Source organism: Thamnophis elegans, chromosome 5, assembly GCF_009769535.1.
Source record: "Thamnophis elegans isolate rThaEle1 chromosome 5, rThaEle1.pri, whole genome shotgun sequence".
NCBI lineage: Eukaryota > Metazoa > Chordata > Lepidosauria > Squamata > Colubridae > Thamnophis > Thamnophis elegans.
The window spans coordinates 34,299,531-34,326,306 of record NC_045545.1 but is presented as its reverse complement, the minus strand read 5'-3'; the positions used below and the strand labels follow the sequence as shown (position 1 = coordinate 34,326,306).

General features: G+C 41.3%; 1 protein-coding gene across 1 annotated transcript in view; it reads right to left on the bottom strand.

Annotated features, from left to right (window-relative positions):
* Nucleotides 1–21,643, bottom strand: part of TTC39A (tetratricopeptide repeat domain 39A) — a 53,437-nt gene extending 31,794 nt beyond the window's left edge. The window contains exons 1-4 of the mRNA XM_032217846.1: nt 21,549–21,643; nt 20,771–20,875; nt 3,909–4,040; nt 2,298–2,374 (exon numbers count right to left, since the gene is read on the bottom strand). Coding sequence (XP_032073737.1) covers nt 2,298–2,374; nt 3,909–4,040; nt 20,771–20,875; nt 21,549–21,643 — 409 coding nt within the window. The remainder of the gene's footprint in view (nt 1–2,297; nt 2,375–3,908; nt 4,041–20,770; nt 20,876–21,548) is intronic.
* Nucleotides 21,644–26,776: the final 5,133 nt, after the last annotated feature.

The following is a 26,776-nucleotide window of genomic DNA, read 5'->3' as shown; positions in this document are numbered from 1 at the left end:
TAAAAAAAAGTTTTTTTCCAAGCAAGAAACTGAAGGATCACCTATTGCCACTTAAAATGCTAAGAGGCCATCTTCAGAATCAAGCAAGTGATAAGAAGATAAAATTGTTGCCACATCCTTGGATAAGTTGGCCTGAGGACTGCCTAGTAACAGCTCTTCTTTCTTTTTTATTACTTGATTACATTTTTTGCATTATTTTCTATTTCTATAAGTCTCACAAAGAGACATAGCTGAAAATCAAGATATGCCGAGAACAAGATGTTGTTCATGATCTGTGGCATTTGATGCTGATGTTCACCAGAATACAAGAGATGGAGGAAAACAAGGAGTATGGATTGGTGGTACAATAGTAGAATTAACCAATATATCAATGGTCTGAAATTAGTCATTTAAGTTAGATCCTTCCCTAGGCCATCACCTTATTACTGTACTATAGCTATTTTGGTTGACTGGGAGGTTCCTGCTTAATTTTTATGATATATTTGCTTTCAATGGCCTTCAGTTTCTCTATTTTTGTGCCTTGTAGGTCTCATATACTTCAGAACTGCCTTACACAACTAATCCATTTTTGTGCAAGCAAAACCTACTATATTTCACCAAGACAACATATTTTAGCCCCTCTTGAGGAAAGACCCTGAAATCTTACACCCAAAGCAAAGTGGTGATAATGTGCAATATCCTATGACCACATTGTTGGTGACAGAAATCCCAGCAATCCCAGTTGCCATCATAACCCCAGTACTGTGTGGGTCGTTAAGAGAGAACCTCATAACAAGCAGACTAGTGAATAAGGGTTGGTGGTAAGAGCTATGGGTGAGGTGGGTGCATGCTGCAGACAGGCACTCTGGAGCGCAGGCAGCTGCTGCGGGCAGGTGAATGATCAGTAGCCACAAGAATTGGATGTTTATACATACAGCTTAAGAATTGCTCAATCTTTTTTTCCTGTATCTAAATGTTTCTTCTTAGAGATGCCTCTTATATCCAGTCTTAACAGAATGAAGGCAAATATATGTGTCCCGGGATAATGTTGCAGTATCCAGAGGTTTAGTCTTCTGAGCATTCAGAGTCATGCTGGAGCCCACCAGATTGCAAGAACACAAGTGAGCAGTCAGACCCAAAATCATTGGTAGCTTGTTTATGCAATGAACAAGGAAATACATTTAATTTCACAGTTGTTGACCAAGCAAATACAAAGGTAGCCAGGGAAATTATTGAAGCCTAGGTAATGGAGCCCTTTGTCAGTCAACAGGAGTGCTATTTTACCACCAGCTTATTAGGTATTTAGGAGCTGAGGACTTGGCAGCACAAGGAAACAATAGCCAATGACTTAATAACCAGCCATCAACACCCCAATCAACAAATAAAGAGCCACACACAACCAGGCATCACATAAATACTATGCATAGAAGAGGTCAAAGCATGTATTCAGTTAGAGAGAAGTTCCCTGAGGATGGGCTCCAGCACGAATCTGAAAGCACGGAAGATTAAACCTCTGGTCTCAGTGACCCACCCAGATTGGCTCCTGTAGTCTTAACAGAATAACAGAATAAGAGAGTTTGAAGGGACCTTGGAGGTCTTCTAGTCCAACCCTTTGCTCAGGCTGCAAACCTCATACCATTTCAGACAAATGGTTGTCCAAAGTCTTCTTAAAAGCCTCCAGTGCTGGAGTACCCACAACTCCAATACTGGAGGTTTTTAAGAAGAATAGACCTATGTAACTGTATTCTCTGACATCTAAATATATGTTGGGGCTTAATTGACTATAGTATTTTGTTTTCATCAAGGACCATGCCGATTATAATTTAAGCAAATTTTCCCCACAGCAAAGTCTTATCACCCACATATACAATCATAAGATATGGAGCTGTTTCCCAAACGTAGACATATAACGCAACATCTGAAGCTTATTCATCAGTTATATCAACAGAATACACATAGCCGGCATACAAGCAAAACTGAGCCCAAAATTTAGCGACAAATGTGTTAAGTGAATCGCTGCAGTTGTTAAATTATTAACATGATTGTTAAGTGAATCTGGTTTCCCCATTGACTTTGCTCATCAGAAGGTCACAAAAGGGGATCACATGACCCTGGGACACTGCAACTGTCATAAATATGAGCCAGTTGCCAAGCATCCAAATTGGATTCATGTGACTGTGGGGATGCTTTAAAAGTCATAAGTATTAAAAATGGTCATAAGTCACTTTTTTCAATACCATTGTAACTTTGAACAGTCACTACATAAATTGTTATAAGTCGAGGACTACTTGTAATATGACAGAGTTCTGTTTGTTTACCTTCAGGTAATTGTTCAAGATTCTGTTTGTACACTAAATTGTTGAAAGAGTCTGCTACAGAAGACTTTTTCCGAAACCTAAGGAAAAATTATACAGGCTGGAGATTTAAAGTATACTTACAATACTGTAGTTAAGCAAATTATTCAGAAATATAACTGACACACATTCTGGAATGCATAATATTGGATGCATGAATTTCTGACTTTTCTCAAGCCCCGCATGGCATTGGACCTGGGTACCTGAGAGACTGCCTCCTGCCAATTACCTCTCAAAGACTGATTCGATCGCACAAACTTGGCCTTCTCCGGATTCCATCTGCCAGCCAATGCCGGCTGGTGACCCCCCCGGGGGAGGACCTTCTGTGTTGCAGCTCCGGCCCTCTGGAACGACCTCCCCGTTGAGATCCGGACCCTTACTACCCTCCCGGCCTTCCATAAAGCTACTAAGTTCTGGCTGTTCCGGCAGGCCTGGGGCTGTTGAAGTATCCAGCCCCACTTTAATTGTGAATGTTGTTGTATTTTAAATTTTGTATTGTTTTATTTATCCCCCTTCCCTTTTTATTGTAAGCCGCCCGGAGTCCTTCAGGAATGGGTGGCATACAAGACCAATAAAACCTGAAAACCTGAAACCTCAAAAACGAAATATATTTTCCAAATTGATTGAATCGATAATTCCTGACAGTTAGAAGACATGATGACTGGTGCTAACAGGAATCCTAGTTTAAAATACTGAGCATAGCAGGTCTGTAATCCCCTCTCTTGTAGACAAAATGAATCTCATAGGTTAATACTATATATGTTTACTTAGAAGGTAAATCTCACATAATTCATTGGAATTTAGTATTTAATAAAAGCACATAGAAGTTTATTCTCAACTCAAAACATCACCTGTCTTTTTCTTCAATACTCTTGAAAGATACTCTTCAATACCCTTGCTATTTTTCTTCACTTTGTAAGTTTCATACCTGCTATGGGTAGTCCTCAACTTATGACGTAATGAAAGCTGTCTATTATGGTCACACATCATGATGGTTGTCAAGCCAACTCCAACTCTTCTTTTTTATTAAAAAAAGCATAATGTGAAAATATTACAAAGCTATGATGGAGAGTAGATATCAATCCTTATGGATCTACCATATATTTCCTTCTTGTCTCCCTTGCCTGATGTCTTTGATTTTACTTGCTAACCATTTCCTAACTCTTTCCTGTAATTTATATAATAAGGTTTATGTGAAAGAGAATAGCAAGTATATATACATGCTACTTGCAGGCTCCTAAAAAGACTACTGGGCTTTTAAAATATGTTTCCAATTAACACTATTGTAATAGCATCTTAGAGAGCCCAGCTTGGTATTGTGATTAAGGCATTAGACTAGAAACTGGAAAAGTGTAAATCTTAGTCCCACCTTGGGCAGAAACCCAACTGGGTTACCTTGGCCAGTCACTTACTCTTGGCCCTAGGAAGAAGGCAATGGCAACCACGTCTGAAAAACCTTGCCAAGAAAACTTCAGGGACTTGTCCAGGCAGCTTTCAAGCATTGGACATGATTAAACGGAAGGGGAGAAAAAGCATCTTATATACTAGTATAATTATTGCATTTTATGTGCTTACTTCTGACATATAACTTGAGCTTCTTCCATTGTATTTCCAGCATTCAATATGTCCTTGGAGTCAAAAGTCATCATGGCCTGAATTTCCAAAATGGTAGCATAGGTCAGAGCATGATACATGCTATCCTTTCTTCTATAGGAGAGAAGGTAGAGAAATAGGTACACAAGGCCCAAAGGCAGCACAAGAAAAGAATAAGGTGACCAGATGTCCCGATTTTCGCGGGACAATCACACTTTCGCGCAATTTGTCCCGTGTCCCGGGGCGTTCTTAAAAAGTCCCGAATTTTGTGACCGGACCCGGAAGTAAGCCTGCCCCGCCCCCAGCCCTGTATACCCGTCCCATACGGCCGGTATTTTGTCCCTTCTGTCTCCCCGTTGTTCAGAAAAGCAACTTCGGGAAGGTCCTTTGCTAGCAGGCAGGTTCTAGGACGCCTGCCGCCACCAAAGGACCTTCCCGGAGTTGCTTTTCTGAGCAACAGGGAGACAGAAGGGACAAAGTACCATCCATTTTCCCCGTGCCACGAGGGCAGCAGGAAGACTAGGACAGGGATCTCCTCTGGGCTGCAGCCTGGGAGAGAAGCAGCAGAGAAAGGTAAACCAGCATTTTATATTTTATTTGCTTTCGGCCCGAGCGGGGCGGGGAAAACACCTTTCCAGAAGCTGCTGGAGAACTCTTTCCGAAGAGAGGGTTTGGGAACTGGGCGGGCGAGATTGGAGCGGGCAGGGGACTGCACTTGCTCCCTTTTCCCATGACCTGCCTTTCCCCACGGAGCCTGTGGACACAGCTGCTGGCTGTGCAGGTGGCCTGGAGGGAATCCCCGAACCTCCTGGCGTGAACCTGGCATTGGAGATTCCCTCCTGTTTCTGCGGGTTTGGGGGGGGGGGGAAGAAGGTAATTGCAGAGCCTGGACTGAAGTTAGGAGGCTGACTCGCTACAATAAGCGGTGACCATTATTTGGAGGAAGAAAAAAACGTAGCCGTGCAATGGAGATTTGCTCTTGCAGAACCTGCATCATCTTTTTTTTCCAATTTTTTAAAAAAAAGCCTTTTAAACATTCTTATTCCTAAAGGCAAAAAAACCCCATGAGGCTTGCTGGAGAACGGAGCAGAGGTGATGTGCGAGGGGGGGCGGGGTGCCGTGGGGGGGGGAGATGTTGCTGAAATAATTCCATCTATCAGGAACTTGGAGGTGGGGGGGGAGGTCAGTGGGAAGCCTTTGCCGGCCAGACGCCAGCCATAGCTCTGAAGTTGCTTTCCTTTCTAACTGAAGCAACAGATGTTTCCCTTGCTTAACATCTCAGTGTTTTTCCATGGTGCGGGCTGCAAGAGGGAGGGAGTGAAGACCTTTTCTGGATTGCTGCAAAGCAAATCTGGGGAAGTCCTTTGCGCCGGCTAGAAAAGGTCTTCACTCACTCCCTCTTCTTGCAGCACGCCCCAATGCGAAAAATGCCGAGATCGGTGCACTTGGGGCTGCTGCTGCTGCGAAGTCCAGGGAGGCTCAGCTGGTCTGAGTAACATGAGGGATCGCCCTCATGTTATCGTCTTCCCGGATGGGCTCTTTTGTTCAGCCTGTAATTAAGGTTCTTTGTTATGTCTTAGAAAAGATCACCTGGTTAAAAAGAAGGAAGAGGCTCCGCTGGTCCGGAGCCCATCTGCAGGTTGGGAGGGAGGGAGAGACACACAGAGAGACAGACAGACAGAGACACAGAGAGAGACACACACAGAGAGTGAGTGATTAAGTGAGTGAGTGACAGAAGACAGACAGACAGACACACACACACACATACACACAGAGTGACAGAGGGAGAGGAAGGGAGGGGAGAGAGATAGAGAGATAGAGAGGGAGGGAGGGAGACAGAGAGAGACACACACAGAGTGAGTGATTAAGTGAGTGAGTGAGTGAGAGACAGACAGACAGACAGACAGACAGACAGACAGACAGACACAAACACATATTACACACAGAGTGACAGAGAGAGAGGAAGGGAGGGGAGAGAGATAGAGAGATAGAGAGGGAGGGAGGGAGAGAGAGACAGAGAGAGACAAACACAGAGTGAGTGAATATGTGAGTGAGTGAGAGACAGACAGACACACACACACACACATACACAGAGTGACAGAGAGAGAGGAAGGGAGGGAAGAGAGATAGGGAGAGAGGGAGGGAGAGAGCTTTCAATTTGTAGGGATGTAACCTCGCTGTTTTTGCCTGCTCTCAAAAAGATGAGCAGGGTTGAACCTGGCTAATAATTGGAGGGGAATCCACCTGGGAATTTCAGTACTGTATATTTAATAGGAAAATATTAAAAATTGTCCAAAAGCAACAATGACAATTTCCATACTACTGCTAAGAAAATTACGACACATCAATAAAATTATAGGAGCTGAGTTTAACTCAAGAGAAACTTTTCTAAAGGTAGACAGTTATATAACAATTCCACAATTCTCAAAGAACAAGCTTGTTCTATATGAAATTTAATGCTACAGCAGAATGAAGTAACACTGAAGATAAGTGCAGGTAGTTCTCAATGCACGACCACAATTGAGCCCAAAATTTATGTTGTTAAGTGAGAAATTTATTGAGTTTTGCCCCATTTTACAATTTTTCTTGCCACATTTGTTAAGTGAAAAAAAATTTTTTTAATCAACCCCCCCCCCTCCGGTCAACTCCCCCACCTCCTCTTTACCAATGTTAAAATCTAGTCACCTTAGAAAAGAAAGAAACTTGCCTTTAAGAATGTACAGGAGCATTAAAGGCAGTGCTATCTAAAACTGTAAAATCTATCCTATTTTATAAATTAAATTCCATACTGAGAATCACATCTATTTATTTTAGGATACAGTGTTGAGATATAATAGAGGAAGAGAGGCTAACAAAATATTACAGAGCCTGAAGCCTAAAGAATGGTTGTGTCTTTCTTTCTTTCTTTCTTTCTTTCTTTCTTTCTTTCATTGCATTCCTAATAATATGCTTGAAAACAAAACAGTCATTTCTTTTCATCCTGCAGAAACATAGTGAAAGGCAGACACTTTCACTAAAATCTTTGGCACTCAAAATGCCATTTTTATGCTCCCCTTAGAAGCATGAAGGGGATGAGGTTTACATTTTGCTAAAGGTAAGTCTTCCTTACAGGATTTCCTGCTTATATGTATTTTTTAATTTAGCAGGCAATGTTTACAAAGCATTTTTTTAAAATGCTTTTTTAAAACTTTTAGTAGATTTGCTTAATTTTTGTATATCTGCCTGTATTGGGTCACAGTGGCTGATCTAAAGCATTCTCAAAGAATTGCTGTAGTAATTTTTTGTCTCTCTTTGATCAGTTTACTAATATGTTCATCTGCTGATAAATTATTTGCAGGAATTACATAATTTATGGCACTGTCATATGGACAGCTAGATATTTACATGATAAAATTGGAAATGGCAAGACCAGAAACTGGATTTTAGTAGCCAAAAAGAATATAACTACAGAGATAATCTCCCGATTAAATAAAACAAAGGGCTGTCTAGATTTTCTTCTCTGTATTTTAAGTGCTCCCTCTTCTTCTCTATTAATCCTATTTTCCCCTCTATGAATCCTTTAAAGAGTCCAAAAGATGCCATTCATGTAATTTATTCAGTAATTTATTATCCCCAAAGAGTTGCTCCCGTTCTTTCATGTATCACTCCTTAATTTGAAGCAGCAGTGAGATTAGTGTCCTTGCATTCTGCAAGGTTCTATTTAACACAGATACCAATAGAGTAAAATGTTAATTAAATGAGCCTCTTTAAGTAAAGGAAAGGAACATCCATTATCTGAAAACACTTAATTATGTTAGATACAGCACAGTCAGCTATACTTTGGGGAACATCATGCACTGGGAAACAAAAGATGGGCTTGTGTGATTCTTAAAGAGGAGAGGTCTTAAACTGAAACTAATTATAACAATCCCTAAAGTATATTCCCTATAACACAAGCATTTCCGTATCACATTGATGGCATTATAAATTTAAATTTGTTATTAGCCCATCAGTTCCTTATAATACAAAATATTCTTAACACAATATTTATATTTTAAAACAGTGGATGTATAAACAAAAATATATAAATTAGAATAATGCACATTTTAATTTATAATTATAGCATATGTATAATATAGAAGGACTATTATGTATCAAATCATGTATCTTCTTTTGTTTTGAGAGTTTATATTTTACTATGTTATAAATTCTTATGTCTGTGTTGTATCCCTATTACTAGCTTGGTCTTGTATATTTTGTTTGAATAAATCAGGCATTTTAATGGGGAGGGCTTGTAAATAATAGACTGAAAGAAACTCTGTTGAAGGTGAAAGTAGAGCTTGCAAAAGACAGACTGCTATTCAAAACTTTTTTAAAAAAACCAAAGATTATGTCAACAATGTCAACACACAATAACAACCCAATGCAAACTAGTGGAGAAGAAATTGAAGAAATAACAGATGTTTTCTTCTTAGGATTAAAAATTCACTAGGATGATAGTGTGATCATGAAATAAAATGATACCTGCTATTTGGGAGAAGGAATGTTAGAAATCTAGACAAAAAATGAAAGTGAGACATTACGGACAATAAAGGAATGTTTTGTGAAGGCCAGGGTTTTTTCAGTTGCAATTACAGACCAATCTCCTTTTGCTGTGTCACCTGTAAAGTCATGGAATCCATCATTAACTAATCCATCACTCTCCACTTAGAGACAAACAACCTACTCTCTAAAAAGCAATTTGGTTTCAGGAAAAATTTGTCCTGTAATCTGCAACTCAAACACTGCAAAAACATTTGGACCACTCAACTCGACCAGAGTAAAGCAATAGATGCAATCTATATAGACTTCTGCAAAGTCTTTGATTCAGTGGTACATGACAAACTGTTAAAACTAAATTCTTACGGCATTTCTGGATCTTTGCAGAAGTGGATAGCTGCATTCCTATCAAACAGGCAACAAGTAGTCAAAATTGCAAATGCTATATCAAACCCTGCAGCAGTTAACAGTGGTATTCCCCAAGGTAGTGTTCTAGGACCAACAGTCTTTCTGTTTTACATACATGGCCTTTGTGATCATATTATAAGCAGCTGTGTCCTCTTTGCCGATGATGTAAAACTATTTAATACCACAGACAATTCTACTACCCTATAAAATGACCTAGATTATGTATTGGAATGGTCAAACAATTGGCAACTCCAAATCTTGGCTAACAAATGATCAGTACTACACATTGGCAATAAAAATTAAAACATCAAATACAAGTGTACTTTTACTAATTATAAATGAACAGTTGCAAAGCTAAGCTGAGTCTGGTTAATTAGGCGCGAAAGCTAATAATATAATGTATAATTCATTCCCTCCCCTTGGCATCCCCATGCACAGTCCAATCATATTTCCCCCAATTGTCAGGTGTGAGATAACTTTGAAAGGCATCACCAGGATGGAATGCTGGACCGTTGGCCTTGGCGGGAAACACCCCTCCTCCACATGCGCAGTAAGGTGGTCAGTTCAGTGTCTAGAAACCTCCTCCAGCACAGCAATGATTCCCCTCCCAAATACCATGCCCCCCCTCCCCATTTCAATGGCAGCCGAAGCAGTAGCAAAGGAGAGGCTGACATCCGGCCCTCCTCCAGAAAAGAGTGATCAGACCTGCAGAAACGAGAAAGCACAAACAAACAGACGAACAAGACACGAAAGGGAAAAAGGGGAGAGGTAGAGAGAGAAAAAATTTAGGAGAATGGCCAATTCAGGGCTTGTCAGGATAAGTAGAATAGAACTTGCGGAGTAACCGAGGGGCCCGAACATGGGACCCGTCAACCCATTCGGTGTGAGAGGGGAGAAAATGCTTCCAAGCCACCAGGTACTGGACACGGTTCCGGCGTTTACGAGAGTCCAAAATCTCGTGAACTTCAAAATGTTGCTCACCCTCAATCAAAAGCGGAGCGGGTGGAGGAGGAATAGGCGGACACAACGATGAAGTACAGACAGGTTTCAGGAGGTTAACATGAAAAACAGGGTAAACCCGGTTGAGGTGTTTAGGCAGCCGCAGCTTGACCGAAACAGGGTTGATGATCTTGATAATGGGAAATGGGCCAACATACTTAGGCCCCAACTTCTTCGACTTTTGTGGAGTTTGAAGAAATCTGGTGGACAAATAAACCTGATCACCAACTTTGTAATCACTCGGTTTAGTCCGCTTCTTATCAGCCTGTTTCTTATGAGCGCGATGCGCAGCATCCAAAGTTTGGAGAGCTAAAGGCCAAACGCGCCGAAGGCGGTCACTCCACTCGGACAGTGACGACACTTGGGGCTGCTCACGAGGAACTTCAGGAATAGGTACAAAATCCTGGCCAAACACCACACGGAAAGGGGTGAACCCAGTGCTGCTATGCACAGAATTATTGTAAGCCACCTCCGCGTGCGGCAACAAATCCACCCAATCATCTTGCTGGTAGTTGATGAAACAATGTAAATATTGTTCTAGTACAGAATTAGTCCTCTCACAAGCCCCATTAGTCTGAGGGTGGTGGGCAGAGCTTAATCCCTGGGCGAAGCCAATCCGCTTTAGAAACTCCTTCCAGAAAATGGAGGTGAATTGCACACCTCTGTCCGAAATGATGTGGTCGGGCACCCCATGTAAGCGGTAAATGTGGGAGATGAACATCTTAGCAAGAGTCTTAGCAGAAGGAATCTTGGGGCAAGGGATGAAATGGACCTGCTTGGAGAACAAGTTGGTAACAACCCAGATAACAGTGTGTCCTTGACTCTCCGGAAGTTCGACGATGAAATCCATAGAGATCTCCTTCCAAGGGGCGACAGGGCGAGCTACAGCCTGGAGCAATCCCTGTGGTTTTCCCGGCGGGCGTTTAGCAGCAGCACAAATGGGACAACTGGCAACATATCGTTCAATGTTCTTTTTCAAGGAAGGCCACCAAAACTGTCCCTTGAAAAGATGGAGCGTTTTAACAAAACCAAAATGCCCAGCCATTCGGGAATCATGAGCCCGCTGAAGAACAATGAGTCGAAGAGACGCAGGAACGTAAAGTTTCACCCCAATCCAGGGCAACTCATCTCTCATAGTGCATTCATTCACGTGCTGCCGGAACCAATCATCATCAGGGAGGGCTTTCTTCAGGTTGGAAAGAAAGTCTTGAGACACCTCTACTTTAGAACGTGCTTGATTCCTAGTAACAACTGGAGCAGCGAGGCTTGTCGTGGGAATGACAGGCTGGACCACACTGAGTTTAGAGCAGTTGTACTGAGGAAGCCTGGATAAAGCATCAGCCATGAAATTGTTCCCCCCTGGAATGTATTTCAGGGTGAAATTAAACCAATTGAAATGCTGAGCCCAGCGCATCTGTTTAGGAGAAAGTTTTCTGGGAGTTCTCAAAGCTTCCAAATTCTTATGGTCAGTCCACACCTCGAACGGGTGTTTGGCGCCTTCCAGAAAATGGCGCCAAGTGGCCAAGGCCCAACGAACAGCAAACACTTCTTTCTCCCAAATGGCCCAACGTCTCTCTGTGTCAGTTAGTTTGCGAGAGGTGTATGCGCAGGGTTGTAAGTTACCTTGACTATTAGCATGAAGCAATACGGCCCCCACAGCCACGTCACTGGTGTCAGCTTGAACCACAAAAGTCGCATCCATGTCCGGGTGTTTGAGGACTGGTTCCTCTGCAAAAAGCCGCTTTAACTTCTCGAAAGCAGCTTGACATTCCATGGTCCAATCCAACGACTTGCTAGGCTTGGGTTTTGCCCCACCTTTGGACTTCAGAAGGTTAGTAATGGGAACAGCTATCTTAGCAAAAGAGGGGATGAACTGGCAATAGAAATTGGCAAAACCCAATTTTTTTTGCAATTGCCTGTGTGTACGAGGGGCCTCCCACTCAGTGACTGCTTTTACTTTAGCGGGGTCCATCTCAACACCCTCGTGGGAGATACGATAGCCCAGGTAGTCAACCTTCTCCTGATGGAATTCACACTTGGATAATTTGGCGTAAAGCTCAGCTGCCCGAAGTTTCTTCAGGACGGTACGAACCAGTTTTACGTGTTCCTCACGTGTTTCTGTGTAAATAAGGATATCATTTAAATATATGATAACGCCTTTGTAAAGATGGTCATGTAAAACCTCATTAATTAGCTGCATGAAGACCGCAGGCGCCCCCTGTAGGCCAAACGGCATCACACGAAATTGGAAACAGCCAAGGAGGCAGTTGAAAGCCATTTTCCACTCGTCTCCCTCCTTAATACAGACTCTATAATACGCTTCCCTTAAGTCCAACTTAGTGAAGATGCGGCCCTTCCCCAATTGGGCCAACATGTCCTTCATCAGTGGCAACGGGTAGAGGTTTTGAGATGATATCCCATTCAGGTTTTTAAAATTAACACACAATCTAAGGGAGCCATCTTTCTTCTCTCTGAATAATACAGGAGCCGCTACCTTGGGTCTTGCCGGTTAAATAAATCCCTTCTCCAAATTCTTATCGATGAATCTTCTCATTTCCTCCATCTCCCTAGGGGACATTGAATATATTTGGGGCTTTGGAAGTTTCACCCCAGGTAAAATATCAATGGTGCAATCAGTGGGTCTGTGGGGGGGCAGGTAGTTTATCAGAAGATTTTTCACTAAACACTCCTCTAAGATCCCAGTACTCCTTTGGTGTTTTCTCCTCCTCTTCAATTCTCTCCTGCCCTCTGGCTGCCAATGTGGGGTTAGTAGCAGCAGAATCTGGAGTCTCAACCTCCTGTTCAGGGGGTATGTTTGTGCGAATACGCAACCAACCCTTCCTCCCGTTAATGTGAGGGTTCCATTTACAAAGCCAGGGGAGTCCCAAAATAAGGGGTCAGTCCATGCCAGGTGCCACAATAAAAGTTATTAACTCCTGATGGGTCCCCATTTTCATCTCTATGGGCTCAGTAGAAAAATGAGCAGGGCCACCTCCTGCAATAGAACCATCAATCTGGCAAAAAACAATAGGGGTTTTCAAAGTCCTCAATTTTAAGCCAAGTTTCTCCACCATTTCAGGACTTATCATACAGTGAGAACAGCCAGAATCAAGGGGAGCTAAAAGTTTTTCATTCGCTCCAAAAGATGGCACTCTCAGTTCAATTGGGATAAGCATGGGACCCTTTCTGGAACTTACCCAGTGATGAGACTCCTCCTCATCCAATTCGTCAGATGAGCTGGGGCTGACGCCTCCCTCCTGCTCCAGCTGGAAATGCTGGGGAACATTTTCAGCGGCGAACACAGCTTCCCTCTTCTTGCCCGGGGCCTTCATTGCTCTTCCCTCTTTCCGGGGAGGGGATGGGGCGGTCTGAGCCAATTTTATGCGGCAATTCACGGCACAATGGCCTTCCTTCCCACAGAGGAAGCAAGTGAAAAGCTTGGCTTTGCCTGTAAAACTCCCTTTTCCCTCACTCCTGGGGCAGAGGGGTTTTTTGGGGCTGCTGGGGGGGATTTATCCACCTCTCCCTCCTTCATGCATTGAAGCCTGGCTAAATCCAACTCAACGTCTGCCGCGTGTTCATACCAAGCAGTTACACGGTGGGGAAGGCATCTGTTTATGCACTGTTGGTATATTTTTTCATTCAATCTTTCAGCAAACTGATCCAGCAAAGCCTCTTCTGACCACCCCCTCATAAAAGCTGACAACTCTTGAAATTCCTGGACATAATCTGGCACAGATTTGTTTCCCTGCTTCAGAGCCATAAATTTCAGGCACCCGGGTCTCTTGGTCAATGGGTCATCAAACCTCCTTTTCATGGCTGCCATAAAGTCATTATAATTCCTCAGGAGAGGGGAATTGCATTTGTGTAGGCCAACCATCCATTCGTCTGCCTTCTTCTCTAAGGACATCAACACCATCCTCACTTTCATTTCATCTGTCTCTAAATCAGGTCCATAGATTTCCATATAATTCCAGACCTGAATTATAAAAAGCTCAAGTCTTTTAGGCTCTCCATCATATTTTACAGTTAAGGGAAGGACTTTTGCCATTTGGCATCGCCTGCCCCCCCCGCTCTTTGAGCAACTCTAGCTGGAGGGGGGAGGCTGGTTCTGGATTTTCTTGAGCCCAACCCCCCTCGGCTTCTTCACCCTCCCTTAAACTATGCATCGAGTACCTTTGCTCAAGTTCTTCAGCCGGCTCCCTTTCCACTGCTCTCTCACAGCTTTTGCATTCAGTCCAAGCTTCTTCGAGAAGACTCATGGCATGGGAAAGCTTGTAGTCCTCTTCCCCAGAGTCAGCCCTATTGGCTGATTTTTTCTTTGGTCTCCTTCTCGTGACTCCAGTATCCAATTCCTTAGGCTCCTCTTTTTGTCCCACACCCAAAGTCCATCTGGGACGAACGGCAGGCTCTTCCACTCTTAGTCCGGCCAGTCTTTCGGTTAAAGATGGTCCCGCCGTGGCCCCCTCCTCTTCCTCCTGGTCACTTACATGCAAAGACATTTCTTTTCTTCTTGTGAGGGCACCCCCCTCGGTAGGTTTTAGCTCCGGGATGGGTGAAAAATGAGACTCAGCTTATTGTCAGCATCACTTCATTCAGTAATCAGGAAAGAAAACCACTGGACTCCATTTGTATTGAAATCAAGTGTACTTTTACTAATTATAAATGAACAGTTGCAAAGCTAAGCTGAGTCTGGTTAATTAGGTGCGAAAGCTAATAATATAATGTATAATTCATTCCCCTCCCCTTGGCATCCCCGTGCACAGTCCAATCATATTTCCCCCAATTGTCAGGTGTGAGATAACTTTGAAAGGCATCACCAGGATGGAATGCTGGACCGTTGGCCTTGGCAGGAAACACCCCTCCTCCATATGCGCAGTAAGGTGGTCAGTTCAGCGTTTAGAAACTTCCTCCAGCACAGCAATGATTCCCCTCCCAAATACGATGTCCCCCTCCCCGTTTCAATGGCCGCCGAAGCAGTAGCAAAGCAGAGGCTGACAGAAAGTCTCAATCTATATTTTACATTTCTCTCTCTTTCATGGCATCTAGAGCACATATCTATGTTTTTATTTGATAACCACCTGCCATTTCACAAGATGTTTTAGTTATAAATCAGAACTCCACAAGTTCATAAGCATTTGAGACATGGTGGAGCAGTGGTTAGAATGCAGTATTGCAGTCTATTTCTGCTGACTTGCCAGCTGACTGCAATTTGGCAGATCAAATCTCACCAGGCTCAAGGTTGACTCAGCCTTCCATCCTCCCGAGGTGGGTAAATTGAGGACCCAGATTGTTGGGGGCAATAGGCTGATTCTGTAAACTGCTTAGAGAGAGTTGTAAAAGCACTGTAAAGCAGTAGATACGTTTAAGTGCTATTGCTATTTGACAAAGTGAAAAGTCTTGCCTCAAGGAAACTATTTTGAAAGGCTGCAAAAAACCTTTCCATTCCATTCTTTCCTATTCTACCTAGTAGATCGAACCTGACAAAATGATTCCATCTTCAGGTTAGATGTGCTAGGTAAGATAGGATCATCCCTATTTTCTCAATCCATGCTGATGAAGTCAAAGATCCATCAATTTAGAATTTACAGTATTCCGGCACAGAGAATCCTTGTATTGAATTCTTCTAAATCTGTTTGTGCAAGGAAAAATAAGAAGATGGACAAATTTGTACCTCTAGAAATAATCTTATTTCTACTCCCTATGACTTGTTTCTATATCAACTAATACAATATTATGGTACCAGATGTAAATTAGCATATAACAGAAAGGTTTTTTGCAGCCTTTCAAAATAGTTTCCTTGAGGCAATTTTCAATAAAAATTATACCAGTATTTGCATCACAACACAGCTCCAAAATAAAGATTATCATCCATTTAACTATATTATCCATTTAACAACCCTCAATTTCTTCTTACTCTGTGCTGCGCAAAACAAAAGTCTTTGGCTAAAAAACCCCAAATCCAGGATGATACTATGATGTGATGAATAGTTAGAAACATGCTGAAAATATACTGAGTGCTCCATTCCATTGTATCTATTACAATTGCTGACCCAACTTTTACTAATTATTTTTGGAATTCAATAATTGGGAAATATAAACAGAATAACGATTGACTTTCATAGAGGCCTCTGTCTACATAATATCTGACCAAGATTATCTGAAATACTTGTCAGGTGTTAGACAGGTTCCTTATGAACAAGAGTTTTGCATTATTTTAAAAGAATGTTAAACTGTTTTTAAACATGGATTTGGTGCTCTGAAAGAGTGGTAATTGTGTAATACTATTTTGGACGAACAATACAGAAGATTGATTTTTAAAAAGAGTCAGGTTCTCCTACTTATGTATTGCTGGTTCTATTAATATTGTGGACATTACTGGCTTACTACTTCTTCTCACAGACAATATGTGAGATTTCATGTGGCCTTAAATGCTATCATTACTCTGATCTGGAGGGGGGGAGGCATGGCACTGCTATTTTACCTACTTCATTCTGGCTATTTGGCCACCCATAAGTTGTTTCCACTTGCCGGTAGCACTGTTGTTCTGCTGAAGCATTAAGTCAAGGACATTGCTTTTAGTCATTATCAACAGCTCCCTTTGCTTCAATGTGTGTTCTTTCTTTCTTTGCACTTGTAAGCTGCACTATTTTAGTCATATATTTCTTTCATAATAAGACCTTTGTTAGGAAACAGCTTGATCAGTCATATACATGAAATACTTCCTTGCCTGCAGACTGGTGGGCAACTTGACATGCAATTTTTAAAAAAGGGTTTAAAAAAAAAAAAAGACTAAAGATGCCATTTCAATGATCCACTTGCATTGGCCTTAATTTGCCCCATCCTATGGCAATTGATAGTTGTTCTCCTGCTAGTAGGTGAAGCTTGATAGGATGGGAAAGATTGGAGGATTTATCTACTAGTTTCCTTAATTTGTCCCACAACAGTAAGGACAATATTAGACAGCAGAAGAAGTCAACAGCAATTAGGGAAGTAAATTTTAGGCCAACAGACTTTTCTGTCAGTTCAAGGACTTTTGGAAAGCACTTTAATGTGGCCGTCTGCTGGAACTCTTACACAAGGATAGTCCATTCCAGCTGCTCACATCCCTCTCTCTTACATCTCCATAGGCAATCAGCCCAAATCCCCAGTGGCAACAATATTAGCCATCTGCAGTGTCATTCAGAAACAAATCAGGCTGCAGTAACATCCAACAGCAAATTACTTTTCAGAGCTTTGTTCTTTCAGAGATCTTGTGTCTCTCTGTAGCACAGCAGGTTGATCTATAATGAGGAGAGCTGTATCCACCAAGATGATGCTAAAACAAAAAAATTATCCTACTGTTCTGTTTTACATTTTTAAAGATGCATTTTAAACAGTATACATTTTACAGCACTCCTAATGCAGAGAAACATTATGAGCAAGCATCAACATAGATTTCTGATCCATACCAAATATATTAAACGGACACAGAACAGAGAGTTAGATAACAATAGAACAGAACAGAATGCAATACAATGCAATATTTGGCCAAGTGTGATAGACAGACAAGGAATTTCTCTCTGGTGCCAAAGCTCTCAGTGAACATGTAAAGTGACAGAGTAATAATAATCATAATAATGATACCAATAAGAGTAGTAATAATAATAATACAGCTGTACAACAGGGGTGAATCTAGAATAGATCTGTTTGTCCTATTAATATTTAGTCTTCCTTACCAATCCAATAAATTAATCAAAGCATGTAAAGCTATCTTTTCAATACTTCAATATAATTATTGTTATCATTTGCTTTTAACATTCCCCACAATATAACATGATTCATCTTTTTTCTCAGAACTCACAATGTCAATATGCTTAAGTTGACCAGATTTTCAGACTGGTAAAGAGAGATACCTTTGACCGGGGGGGGGGGGGGGGCATTGAAAAATGCCCCTTGAAATGGCATTGAAAAAAGTGACTGATGACCATTTTTCACACTTAGCGACCATTTTCACACTTAGCGACCATTGCAGCATCTTCATGGTCACGTGATCAAAATTTTGATGTTTAGCAACAGTTACAATTTATATTTGTAAATTGTAGTTATGTTAAAATAAAAAAATATTACAATACTATTTTTGCGTTGTATGAAAATTTTTGTTGCTCCGTATAAAATTTTTAATCAAGCCCCCACCCCCAGTCAAAGGTGTCCCTCTTTACTGAAAATCTGATCACCTTGCTTTTTAGGATGCTGTCTAGATTTGCAATAGCTTTCCTCCCCAGGAGCAAGCGTCTTTTAATTCCTTGGAATTGGGTATGTCTAGTTTAATGAAAAGAAGGACCGAGGTATTGTATTGTGGTTGCTGCAATTAATATACTTAATAACTCCATTTTTATTCTTTATTTTTTAATAATAATTTTCATAACAGCTGCTACTGTTTTTGTAATTATTATTTTATATTATTATTTTAGTGGATTGTTGTCACCCCTAAGAGTCATTTCTATTGAGATGTACACATTTGAACAATAAATGTATTTATTTTCATATTTAAGGAAAGGCATCATCTATAAACTAAGCAAAGGTGTAGCTTCCAAGATGTGCCCTTGGCATCTTGAAGTTGGTGGGAATCTACTCAGAGATTAATTGAGGAAAGCTTAATAACAGGGAGTTCTTAACTTAAATCCACATAGAATAAAACTATTTTAATAAATCCTATGCACAATAAATAAAATATTATTTTAAAATACATTAAAAAATAAAAGAAAAAACCCCACTTACCAGCAGGCTTGCACTCCAAGTAAACCCAGAATGATGTAGATGTTAATACAAAGAACTGAGCAAATTGAAATGGTGAAATTAGTCAGGGAAAAATGCCACCATTTTCCGGAGCAGACCTCCAACCTCCGTGCCCCTCCCTTCCGGAAAATCCAGGAAGTAACCTCTCTAGCCATTTCCTGCAGCTCTATGGTACTAGATCATTTTTTTCTTATAAAATGAGGTAAAAAAGGGGTGCGGGGGGGGGAGGTCCGTTTTGTTGCTTTAACGTTTTAATATCTTCAATGAAAGTACTGAGACAGAGAGAGGGATTAGACAGGGTGTCTTTTGTCTTGCCCCGGTTAGGATTTCTTAAGCAAACCCACTGGGCTTTCAACATGAAGCCAGAAAATCAGGACTTTTTTAAAACACGGCGGGAAACGGGATAAATTGTTATAAAGCTTGATTGTCACGCTGAAATTGGGACATCTGGTCACCTTAAATATGCTCCTTCACTCTACAGTTATCAGTGACTTTCCACAGGTTCTACATCAATAGAAACTGATACTGAAAAACCATCCCAGTACTGTAAAATATATCATAATTTATATCCAATCCTCCAGGCTTATATAAATCACTGTTTAAATTCTGGATCAATACCTTTAAAAAATTATTTTTATTTGTTTGCAACTAATAGGAAATATAAACAGCTTCAAATAAGTATGTATTTGAACCTTGGGAATATTGAAATATCCCAAAATTTGCATTATTCAGATTTTTAGAACACATCTGTAGATATCACAAAAATGATACATCAGAAGAAATATATATATGTAAATGTACATATTTGAGTAAAATATATCAAAAATGTTTTTTTTTCCTTATGGGAAAATCCATTTACAAATAAAGTACAGAAAGTAGTTTCAGTACATTTGGGAAGTACACAGATTAACAAAGAATTTAACTCTTTAAATGCCAAATTGATTCTAATAGATGTAAATCCTATGGTTCATATGTAGATTTGCAAACATGATATTCGTAAATTGCAACAATTCTATCTTAGAATATTACTGATATTGGGATGCCAACATCTGAACAGTTTTATCACTGGTGAATAATTAAACAATAGGAAGCCAAAAATCTTCACCCAGCAGTTCTAATTAATAGTAATTTCTAGGAGCTCTTGTTTCCTAATTTCAAGAAAGTAAGGTTTAAAATTGTTAATTGTATTGAGGAAAATCAGATTCTCACTTTTCTATAAAAAGAAGCTTTCAGATTTAAAAGAGGGGATGGTAAAATATTTAGTTCAATCATGCTTTGGAGAAATGGGAATAAAGGTCCATCTAGGTATCCCTGTTGGCCATAGGATATCTTTAGGGTCAGATCAACAACCTCAGAAGGATAAGCACAATTAGGGAATTTAAATCCACAGGTCGCACACATGTAAAATGTTACTGGGCTTTGATCATCTGGTCAAGACCAGCATTCAGGATTATGTGAAAATATGGAGTACATGAGAAATAAAAACTGATTAGTAAATACTTTGATGGTTATATAATTTATGTCAATGTGGAAGATAGTATACTTTTTAATAATAATCAATATTATATAATATATGTTTGTATATTGATATGATTATAATGATTATAATGATGTTCATATTTTAACACTTTGGATACCTAGAAAGCACACTGTTCAATATAGAAATAGGATTTGCAATGCAAAAACAAACAATCATTAATAAAAGCATGCTAGACCTGGAAGACAGCAATGCTATTTCATATTCAAATATTCTTTCTAGTTTGTCAAGACACTTGGAAGCATATAGAGAGCATAATCTTTGAGACAACTTCTGCAATTAGATGTAAATCTACTTAATAATATTATTATATGTTTGTCATATACTAAGTAGTTAAGGACACCTATTCAAATGTTTTGTTATAATCAATATACACTTCATTTAATATATCCATGCAATCCAGTAAATTACATTAAATCTAGGAGAGTAATTTACCAGAATTTATTGTTGACAAATCCATGTTAGCTGGTACTAACTGCTGTTATTATCAAAATGTTTGAAATTCTTAATTTCTCAAGTCTGATAAAACATTCCCTGTCTCTAAATCCTCTAATTATATATGTTGATCCTAACCACAAGAGGAAAGATAGAAGCAGTGGCTCACTTAGTTTGTAGAAAAGCAAGGGCATCTTGGAACTTGTTATTCAGAAATAAATTCACGGCTACCATACATTCATTGAGAGCAACGTTCAGATCTGTTGTAGAAGATCTAGGGAGAAAAAGAAGAATGAATACTAAGTTTTCGGGCAGAATCAAGAAACACTTTGTGCATGGGAAAGCAACACAATAACAATCAGAATCTAATCTGCACAGATTTAAAAAACTTAATTCCTTTTGCTTACATTAACGTCACATTTTTTATACTGTATTTGTTTTACTTTTTGCTAACGGCTACAAACTTAATAATACAATGAAATGAAATAAGGTCATTTAAAGCTGATTTAACTAACCTGTTCTGACCCCCCTCTTCGCTCGTTAACAAACGACAGTCAGACAGAACTTCAAAGGAAATATCTTTATCAGTCCTGGCTCAAGCTGGCTGCAAGCCCAAAAATAAATGTAGATAAAGTCTCTGGCAAAAAGTTACACAGCAAAAGCAAAAACAAAAAGCTCTTACAGCAAACCAGGTTTACAGAAAGCAAATCACTTATCCAAGTGCCTCTTTGAATCATGAAACTGAACTCACAAACAAACAAACGATGAACCACGAACGACGTTGACTTCTGCAACTAAGGCATGGCACCATCCGTCTTTTATCTGCAGAAGACGACCCTAACGAGCAACAGCTGCTCATTATTCCTGCATCCCGACGCAACTCACAGCAAGCTTCTGCTGAGTCACAACACTATCCCCCACCGCAGGGCCCTTTCCCTGGGTCTGACGGTCTGGATGCGGTTGGAATGGATTGTCCATAAGATGGCCCGCACTCATCTCCTGTGTTTTCTCCTGCGTGAGTCCCAAATACCTGCAGGAACATTCCCCTTGCTCCAATGCTCCCCAGATATCCGGTGGCCACCACGTCTCCTCCCGCACTGCACGGCGTTGACACCCTGTCCAGGGTCCTCCACCCTCTCCAAGGCCAACCCACCAGCCCCCGTGCTGTTGGAGACTGGCAGCAGCTCTAACAGCTCCGGCCGAGCCCTAACACCTTGTCCAAAGTCCTCCATCTCCTCCAAGGCCAACTCATACGACCCCTCGCCGTTGGAGTCTGGCGGCAGCTCCACCGACTCCTGCCGGACCACCACACTATCCCCCACCACAGGGCCCGTCCCCCAGTTCCGACGCTCGGGGTGCAGCCCAGAAGGTTGGTGACAGCCTCCACGGCACACAGTCCAAGACACTGGTACCCCGCCAGGAACCTGTGCTGCGGGGACCGGGGTCGGCAAGGGCTGGAATCTTGGCGAAGCCCTCCTCGCAGACCTGGCCCATTGGCACTGGACACATGATGCCACGCACTTCAGCACATAGTTTCTTAAATGGGGCCACCAAAACTGACAGGATGCCAGGCACAATGTCCGGAAAAAACCCCAATGTCTCGATGCAGAAGCGCCATGAACCTGATAGAGCACCTGTCTACGGATGTGCCCTGCGGGAACATAGAGCCAGCCCTGATACTTCAAAAGATCCCCTTCCAAAGTCCACGAAGAAGCCGGACCTACGTCCGCCTTTCGGCGCTCCACCCATTCGTCACCCCGTTGCACATCCCGTATCAGAGACTGTATGCTCACGGGATGATAAACTGCAGCGCAGGATGCAATGGGTAGAACAGTCTGAGGTGGAAGCGAGTCCACAGGGTCAGAGTTCTCCGATTTCATAGGCAGGGCATCTGCCCTGGGATTCCACACCCCACGAATGCACGCTACATTGTGCGAACGGGGTATCACAGCCGCAGAAACGTGCTGGTTGTCTGACACGATAGTTTGTTGCTGAGGGACGGCTGCAGTCTGTGCAACCCTTCTATTCTTCTTGGGGCAGCTCCCTGCCAGATGTCCAAGATCCCCACAATAGAAGCACAATCCCTCAGCACATCGTCTGTCCATCTCTGTACGTGACACTCGAGGTCTGACAGCACCCAACTCCATGGGCTTCTCCCAGTCCACTGCAGTCTCTTGATGAACCGGCATGCAGGTGGTCTCCTGGAATGCACGGCGAGGCCTTCGCCTCTGCAGCCAGGCATCTATCTGGAGGCACAAGTGAACCAATGCGTCGAACATCTGTGGCCTGTCCACCCTTGTCAGTTCATCTTGCAAGGCATCAGACAATCCATCTTGGAAAGTGTCCATCAGAGCTGGTTCATTCCACGTTGAATCCTGGCTATGCAGCCTGAATTCACTGACATAGTCTTGCAATGAACCATTTCCCTGCTGCAGTGACTTCAGACGTCTAGTTGATGTTTCCCCCTTAATAGGATCTTCAATCCGTTTAAAGTATTGACAAAAACCCTGGAAGTCATCTAACAAAGGGCTCGGCTGAGTTAGCAAGGGGGTAGCCCAATGGGCAGCTGTGCCTGAGAGCAAACTGATAATAAATCCACCTTCGTCCGGTCAGTGGGAAAGTCCTCCACTCTCAAACTCAGGAACAGCTGGCATTGTCCCAGAAACGTGGCAAACATGGCCTGACTCCCGTCAAATTTATCTGGCATGGCTACTGGGCACTTCCTCCTTGGCTGGGGTGGGGTTGCAGCTCTCTGCAGCTGAGCAATTTGCCAATACCGCTATCTGTTGGGCCAGTTGCCTATTTTCAGCAAGTAATTGCTCCATAATTAATTAAATGGAGGTTTGTCGGGCAGAAGTCAATCTGTTCTGACCCCCCTCTTCGCTTGTTAACAAACAACAGTCAGACAGAACTTCAAAGGAAATATCTTTATCAGTCCTGGCTCAAGCTGGCTGCGAGCCCAAAAATAAATGTAGATAAAGTCTCTGGCAAAAAGTTACACAGCAAAAGCAAAAACAAAAAGCTCTTACAGCAAACCAGGTTCACAGAAAGCAAATCACTTATCCAAGTGCCTCTTTGAATCAGGTTTACAGAAAGCAAATCATTTATCCAAGTGCCTCTTTGAATCACGAAACTGAACTCATGAACAAATGAACGATGAACCACAAACGACAAACGACGTTGACTTCTGCAACTAAGGCGTGGCACCATCCATCTTTTATCTGCAGAAGACGACCCTAATGAGCAACAGCTGCTCATTATTCCTGCATCCCGACGCAACTCACAGCAAGCTTCTGCTGAGTCACAACACTAACCTATTATAGCAAGAGCCTAAAACTTCTAGAATCAATCCACATACCAGTTCTACTCTCACAATTCAAAGCAGACAGTTTCCAGCTGCTGAGTGACAGATGTACTCACCCATTCTCAATAAATTGGCTGTTTAGGAAAAAAATTCAAGAATCTCTCAATTTGAATAAATTCTAAATGAATAGTTGATTCCACAAATTTATCTCACAAGAAGATAAATATTTCTGCTTACGGTCTTTTAAGAAGACAACAATTATACCCAATGTTCTGCTTCTTGCCTTGTATAACTGCCTATGCATCCTTTTTGTGAGGTTTTGGAATGCAGTCTTTTAGTATATTTTCCATCTCCTTGAGCATTGCGTAAGACCGCATTATTAAATCAGGCAACAAATAAGATATCACCAATTTCTATTTTTCATTAGAAAAAAAGCAAAAAAATCAAGATGATTTAAAGTTTTAGTAAACATCCTCTAAAATCAATAATGTCCCTTTGATGCTAATCCATCATAGGCCAAAAATGTAACTTCAGGTGCTTAGGGATTAACAGATTTATTTTCACATAAACTTCCATGGTTCCCAATCACTTCATCAGATTGATGTCATCAGATCTCAAAATGGAGCTTTAAACATGAAAACTAGCATTATGAATTGGTCCTGTCAATCAGTACAGCTACAACATTGTGATTTAAGATGTAACAGATGTCCTCCCTTAGTATGCTCTGTATCAGTTTTAATTTCTGATTCATTTTGTAAGGCATAGAGTAGTTTAAACATGTGGTCATAAAGATGTCACTCACTGCTGCCAGGCTTTCCCGGACCAGGAAAAGATACAGTGGAAGCTTCAGTCTACATTCTATACTGTTCTACCAAGGGCCGTGATCCAGGACAAATGTGACCTTATATAAAGTAGAGCAGTCACTGGAACTGAATCAGAGCTAGACAATTTGGAACTGTTTCTTTGTCTTACTAAGATTCAACTAAGCATGAAGAGAGAAAAATCAAGGCTAAAAAAATGTTTACCTATGACAGGGGTTCCCAAACTTGGCAATTTTAAGACTTGTAGACTTCAACTCCCACAAGTTTGAAGACCTATAACCTATGATATACTTTCCTGAACTGGATGACTATTTTATAATACAATGTGTTGAGAAGATCACTGCTATATAATGAGAAAACAGGATTAAATTCTCTAATGATTTTAGCTTTAGTTTGAGATGCAAAAGTGTCTTTATCATTTCATTTTTCCAGGATTGCTCTTGGAACATAGCCCAAAGAAATTGAAATGCTGGTTTGCGGCCATTTAAATACTGCATGCCCCTGGGATATTTAGATACGTTTATGCTTTTGTGCACCGTAAGGATACTTTAAAAGGAAAAGGTCTAGCTTGATGTGGAAATAAATTCCTCACAGCTCCTCCCTTCCCTGTTGCTTTATACAATGCTCTCTACCTGCTTACACCAATGTTACTGTGGAGAGAAAAGCAGAAATGTCCAGCCTAGGTTTGCATGTGGGTATGTGTGAATAAAGCAAAGGAACATGAGGGAGGGGGCAGGGAGGCATGGAGATTTGGTTTCCATATTTAGGCTGCTTGGAGACACAATATGAAATAAATATTTTAAGGAGATGAAGAGTATGCTTCCTTTTAAACTAAATAGCTTAAGCAGTTGAAATGTAATAGAAATAACAGCTGGGTAGATGTGCCTGAAATTACAGCAGGGATATAGGTGAAAAGAAGGCCTTGATAAGGCTAGGAGAGTCAGCAGTCAAAACCAGGGATTATCCAGCAACAGTCCGGCTTTTGAAGAGGCTTGTTAACAGATTTGGCCTGGGAGGCCAGAAACAGGTCAACAGGAAGGGCCAACCAATACAAAGAATCCTCGAATTATAACCACAATTGAGCCCAAAATTTCCGTTGTTAAAACAGTTAAGTGAGTTTTGCTCCATTTTACAACCTTTTTAGCCAACAGTGTCAAGTGAATCACTGCAGTTGTTAAATTAGTAACATGATTGTTAAGTGAATCTGGCTTCTCCCTTTGACCTAGCTTGTCAGAAGGTCGCAAAAAGTGATTACATGACACTAGGACACTGCAACTGTCATAAATATGAATCGGTTACCAAGCATCTGAAGAGATGGGGATGCTAGAATGGTGCTAAGTCTGAAAAACACTCAAGTCATATTTTTCTGTGCCCTTGTAACTTCAGACAGTCACTAAATGAATGATTGTAAGACAAGGACTGGCTGTAGGCTCTGTAAACAGCACAGCACAGCAAAAGGCCCTGTGGCAGGCTTTAGGAGGAGCCTTTGACCTAACAAGAGGCCCCTTTAGGCAAGGTCAGCTAAAGAGGTCTTGTGGGAGCTACCTCCTGAAGAGTCTCCCATGGCAGAAAATGGCTGCCAGCAGCTCAAAAATTGGAGATTGCTTAGACAGAGTTCCTAAGAAAGGTTGATGCGTGGCAGTGGGCTGTGGTGTAGGGAGGCTAAGGTTAGAATCAACACTAGGCTTATAGCCTCCATGCTTCTTTCTATCTATCTATCTATCATCTATCTATCTATCTATCTATCTATCTATCTATCTATCTATCTATCTATCTATCTATCTATCTATCTATCTATCTATCTATCATCTATCTATCTATCTATGCTTATAGCCTCCATGAACATAGAGTTGGGGCTTTCTTCCCTTTACTCTAAGGTTGCTAAGATCAAGAAAAACCTTTCATAAGTCATTCAAAAGATGTTTTGGTGATTGGGAGGTTAATTATTGTCAGCTGAGTTGAACATCAATGGGCAACTACTGTATCTTTCCCAGCTAGAGTTGCTATGGAAAGATGAGGAGATCACCTAGCTGCAATATCCTGAGGAAGG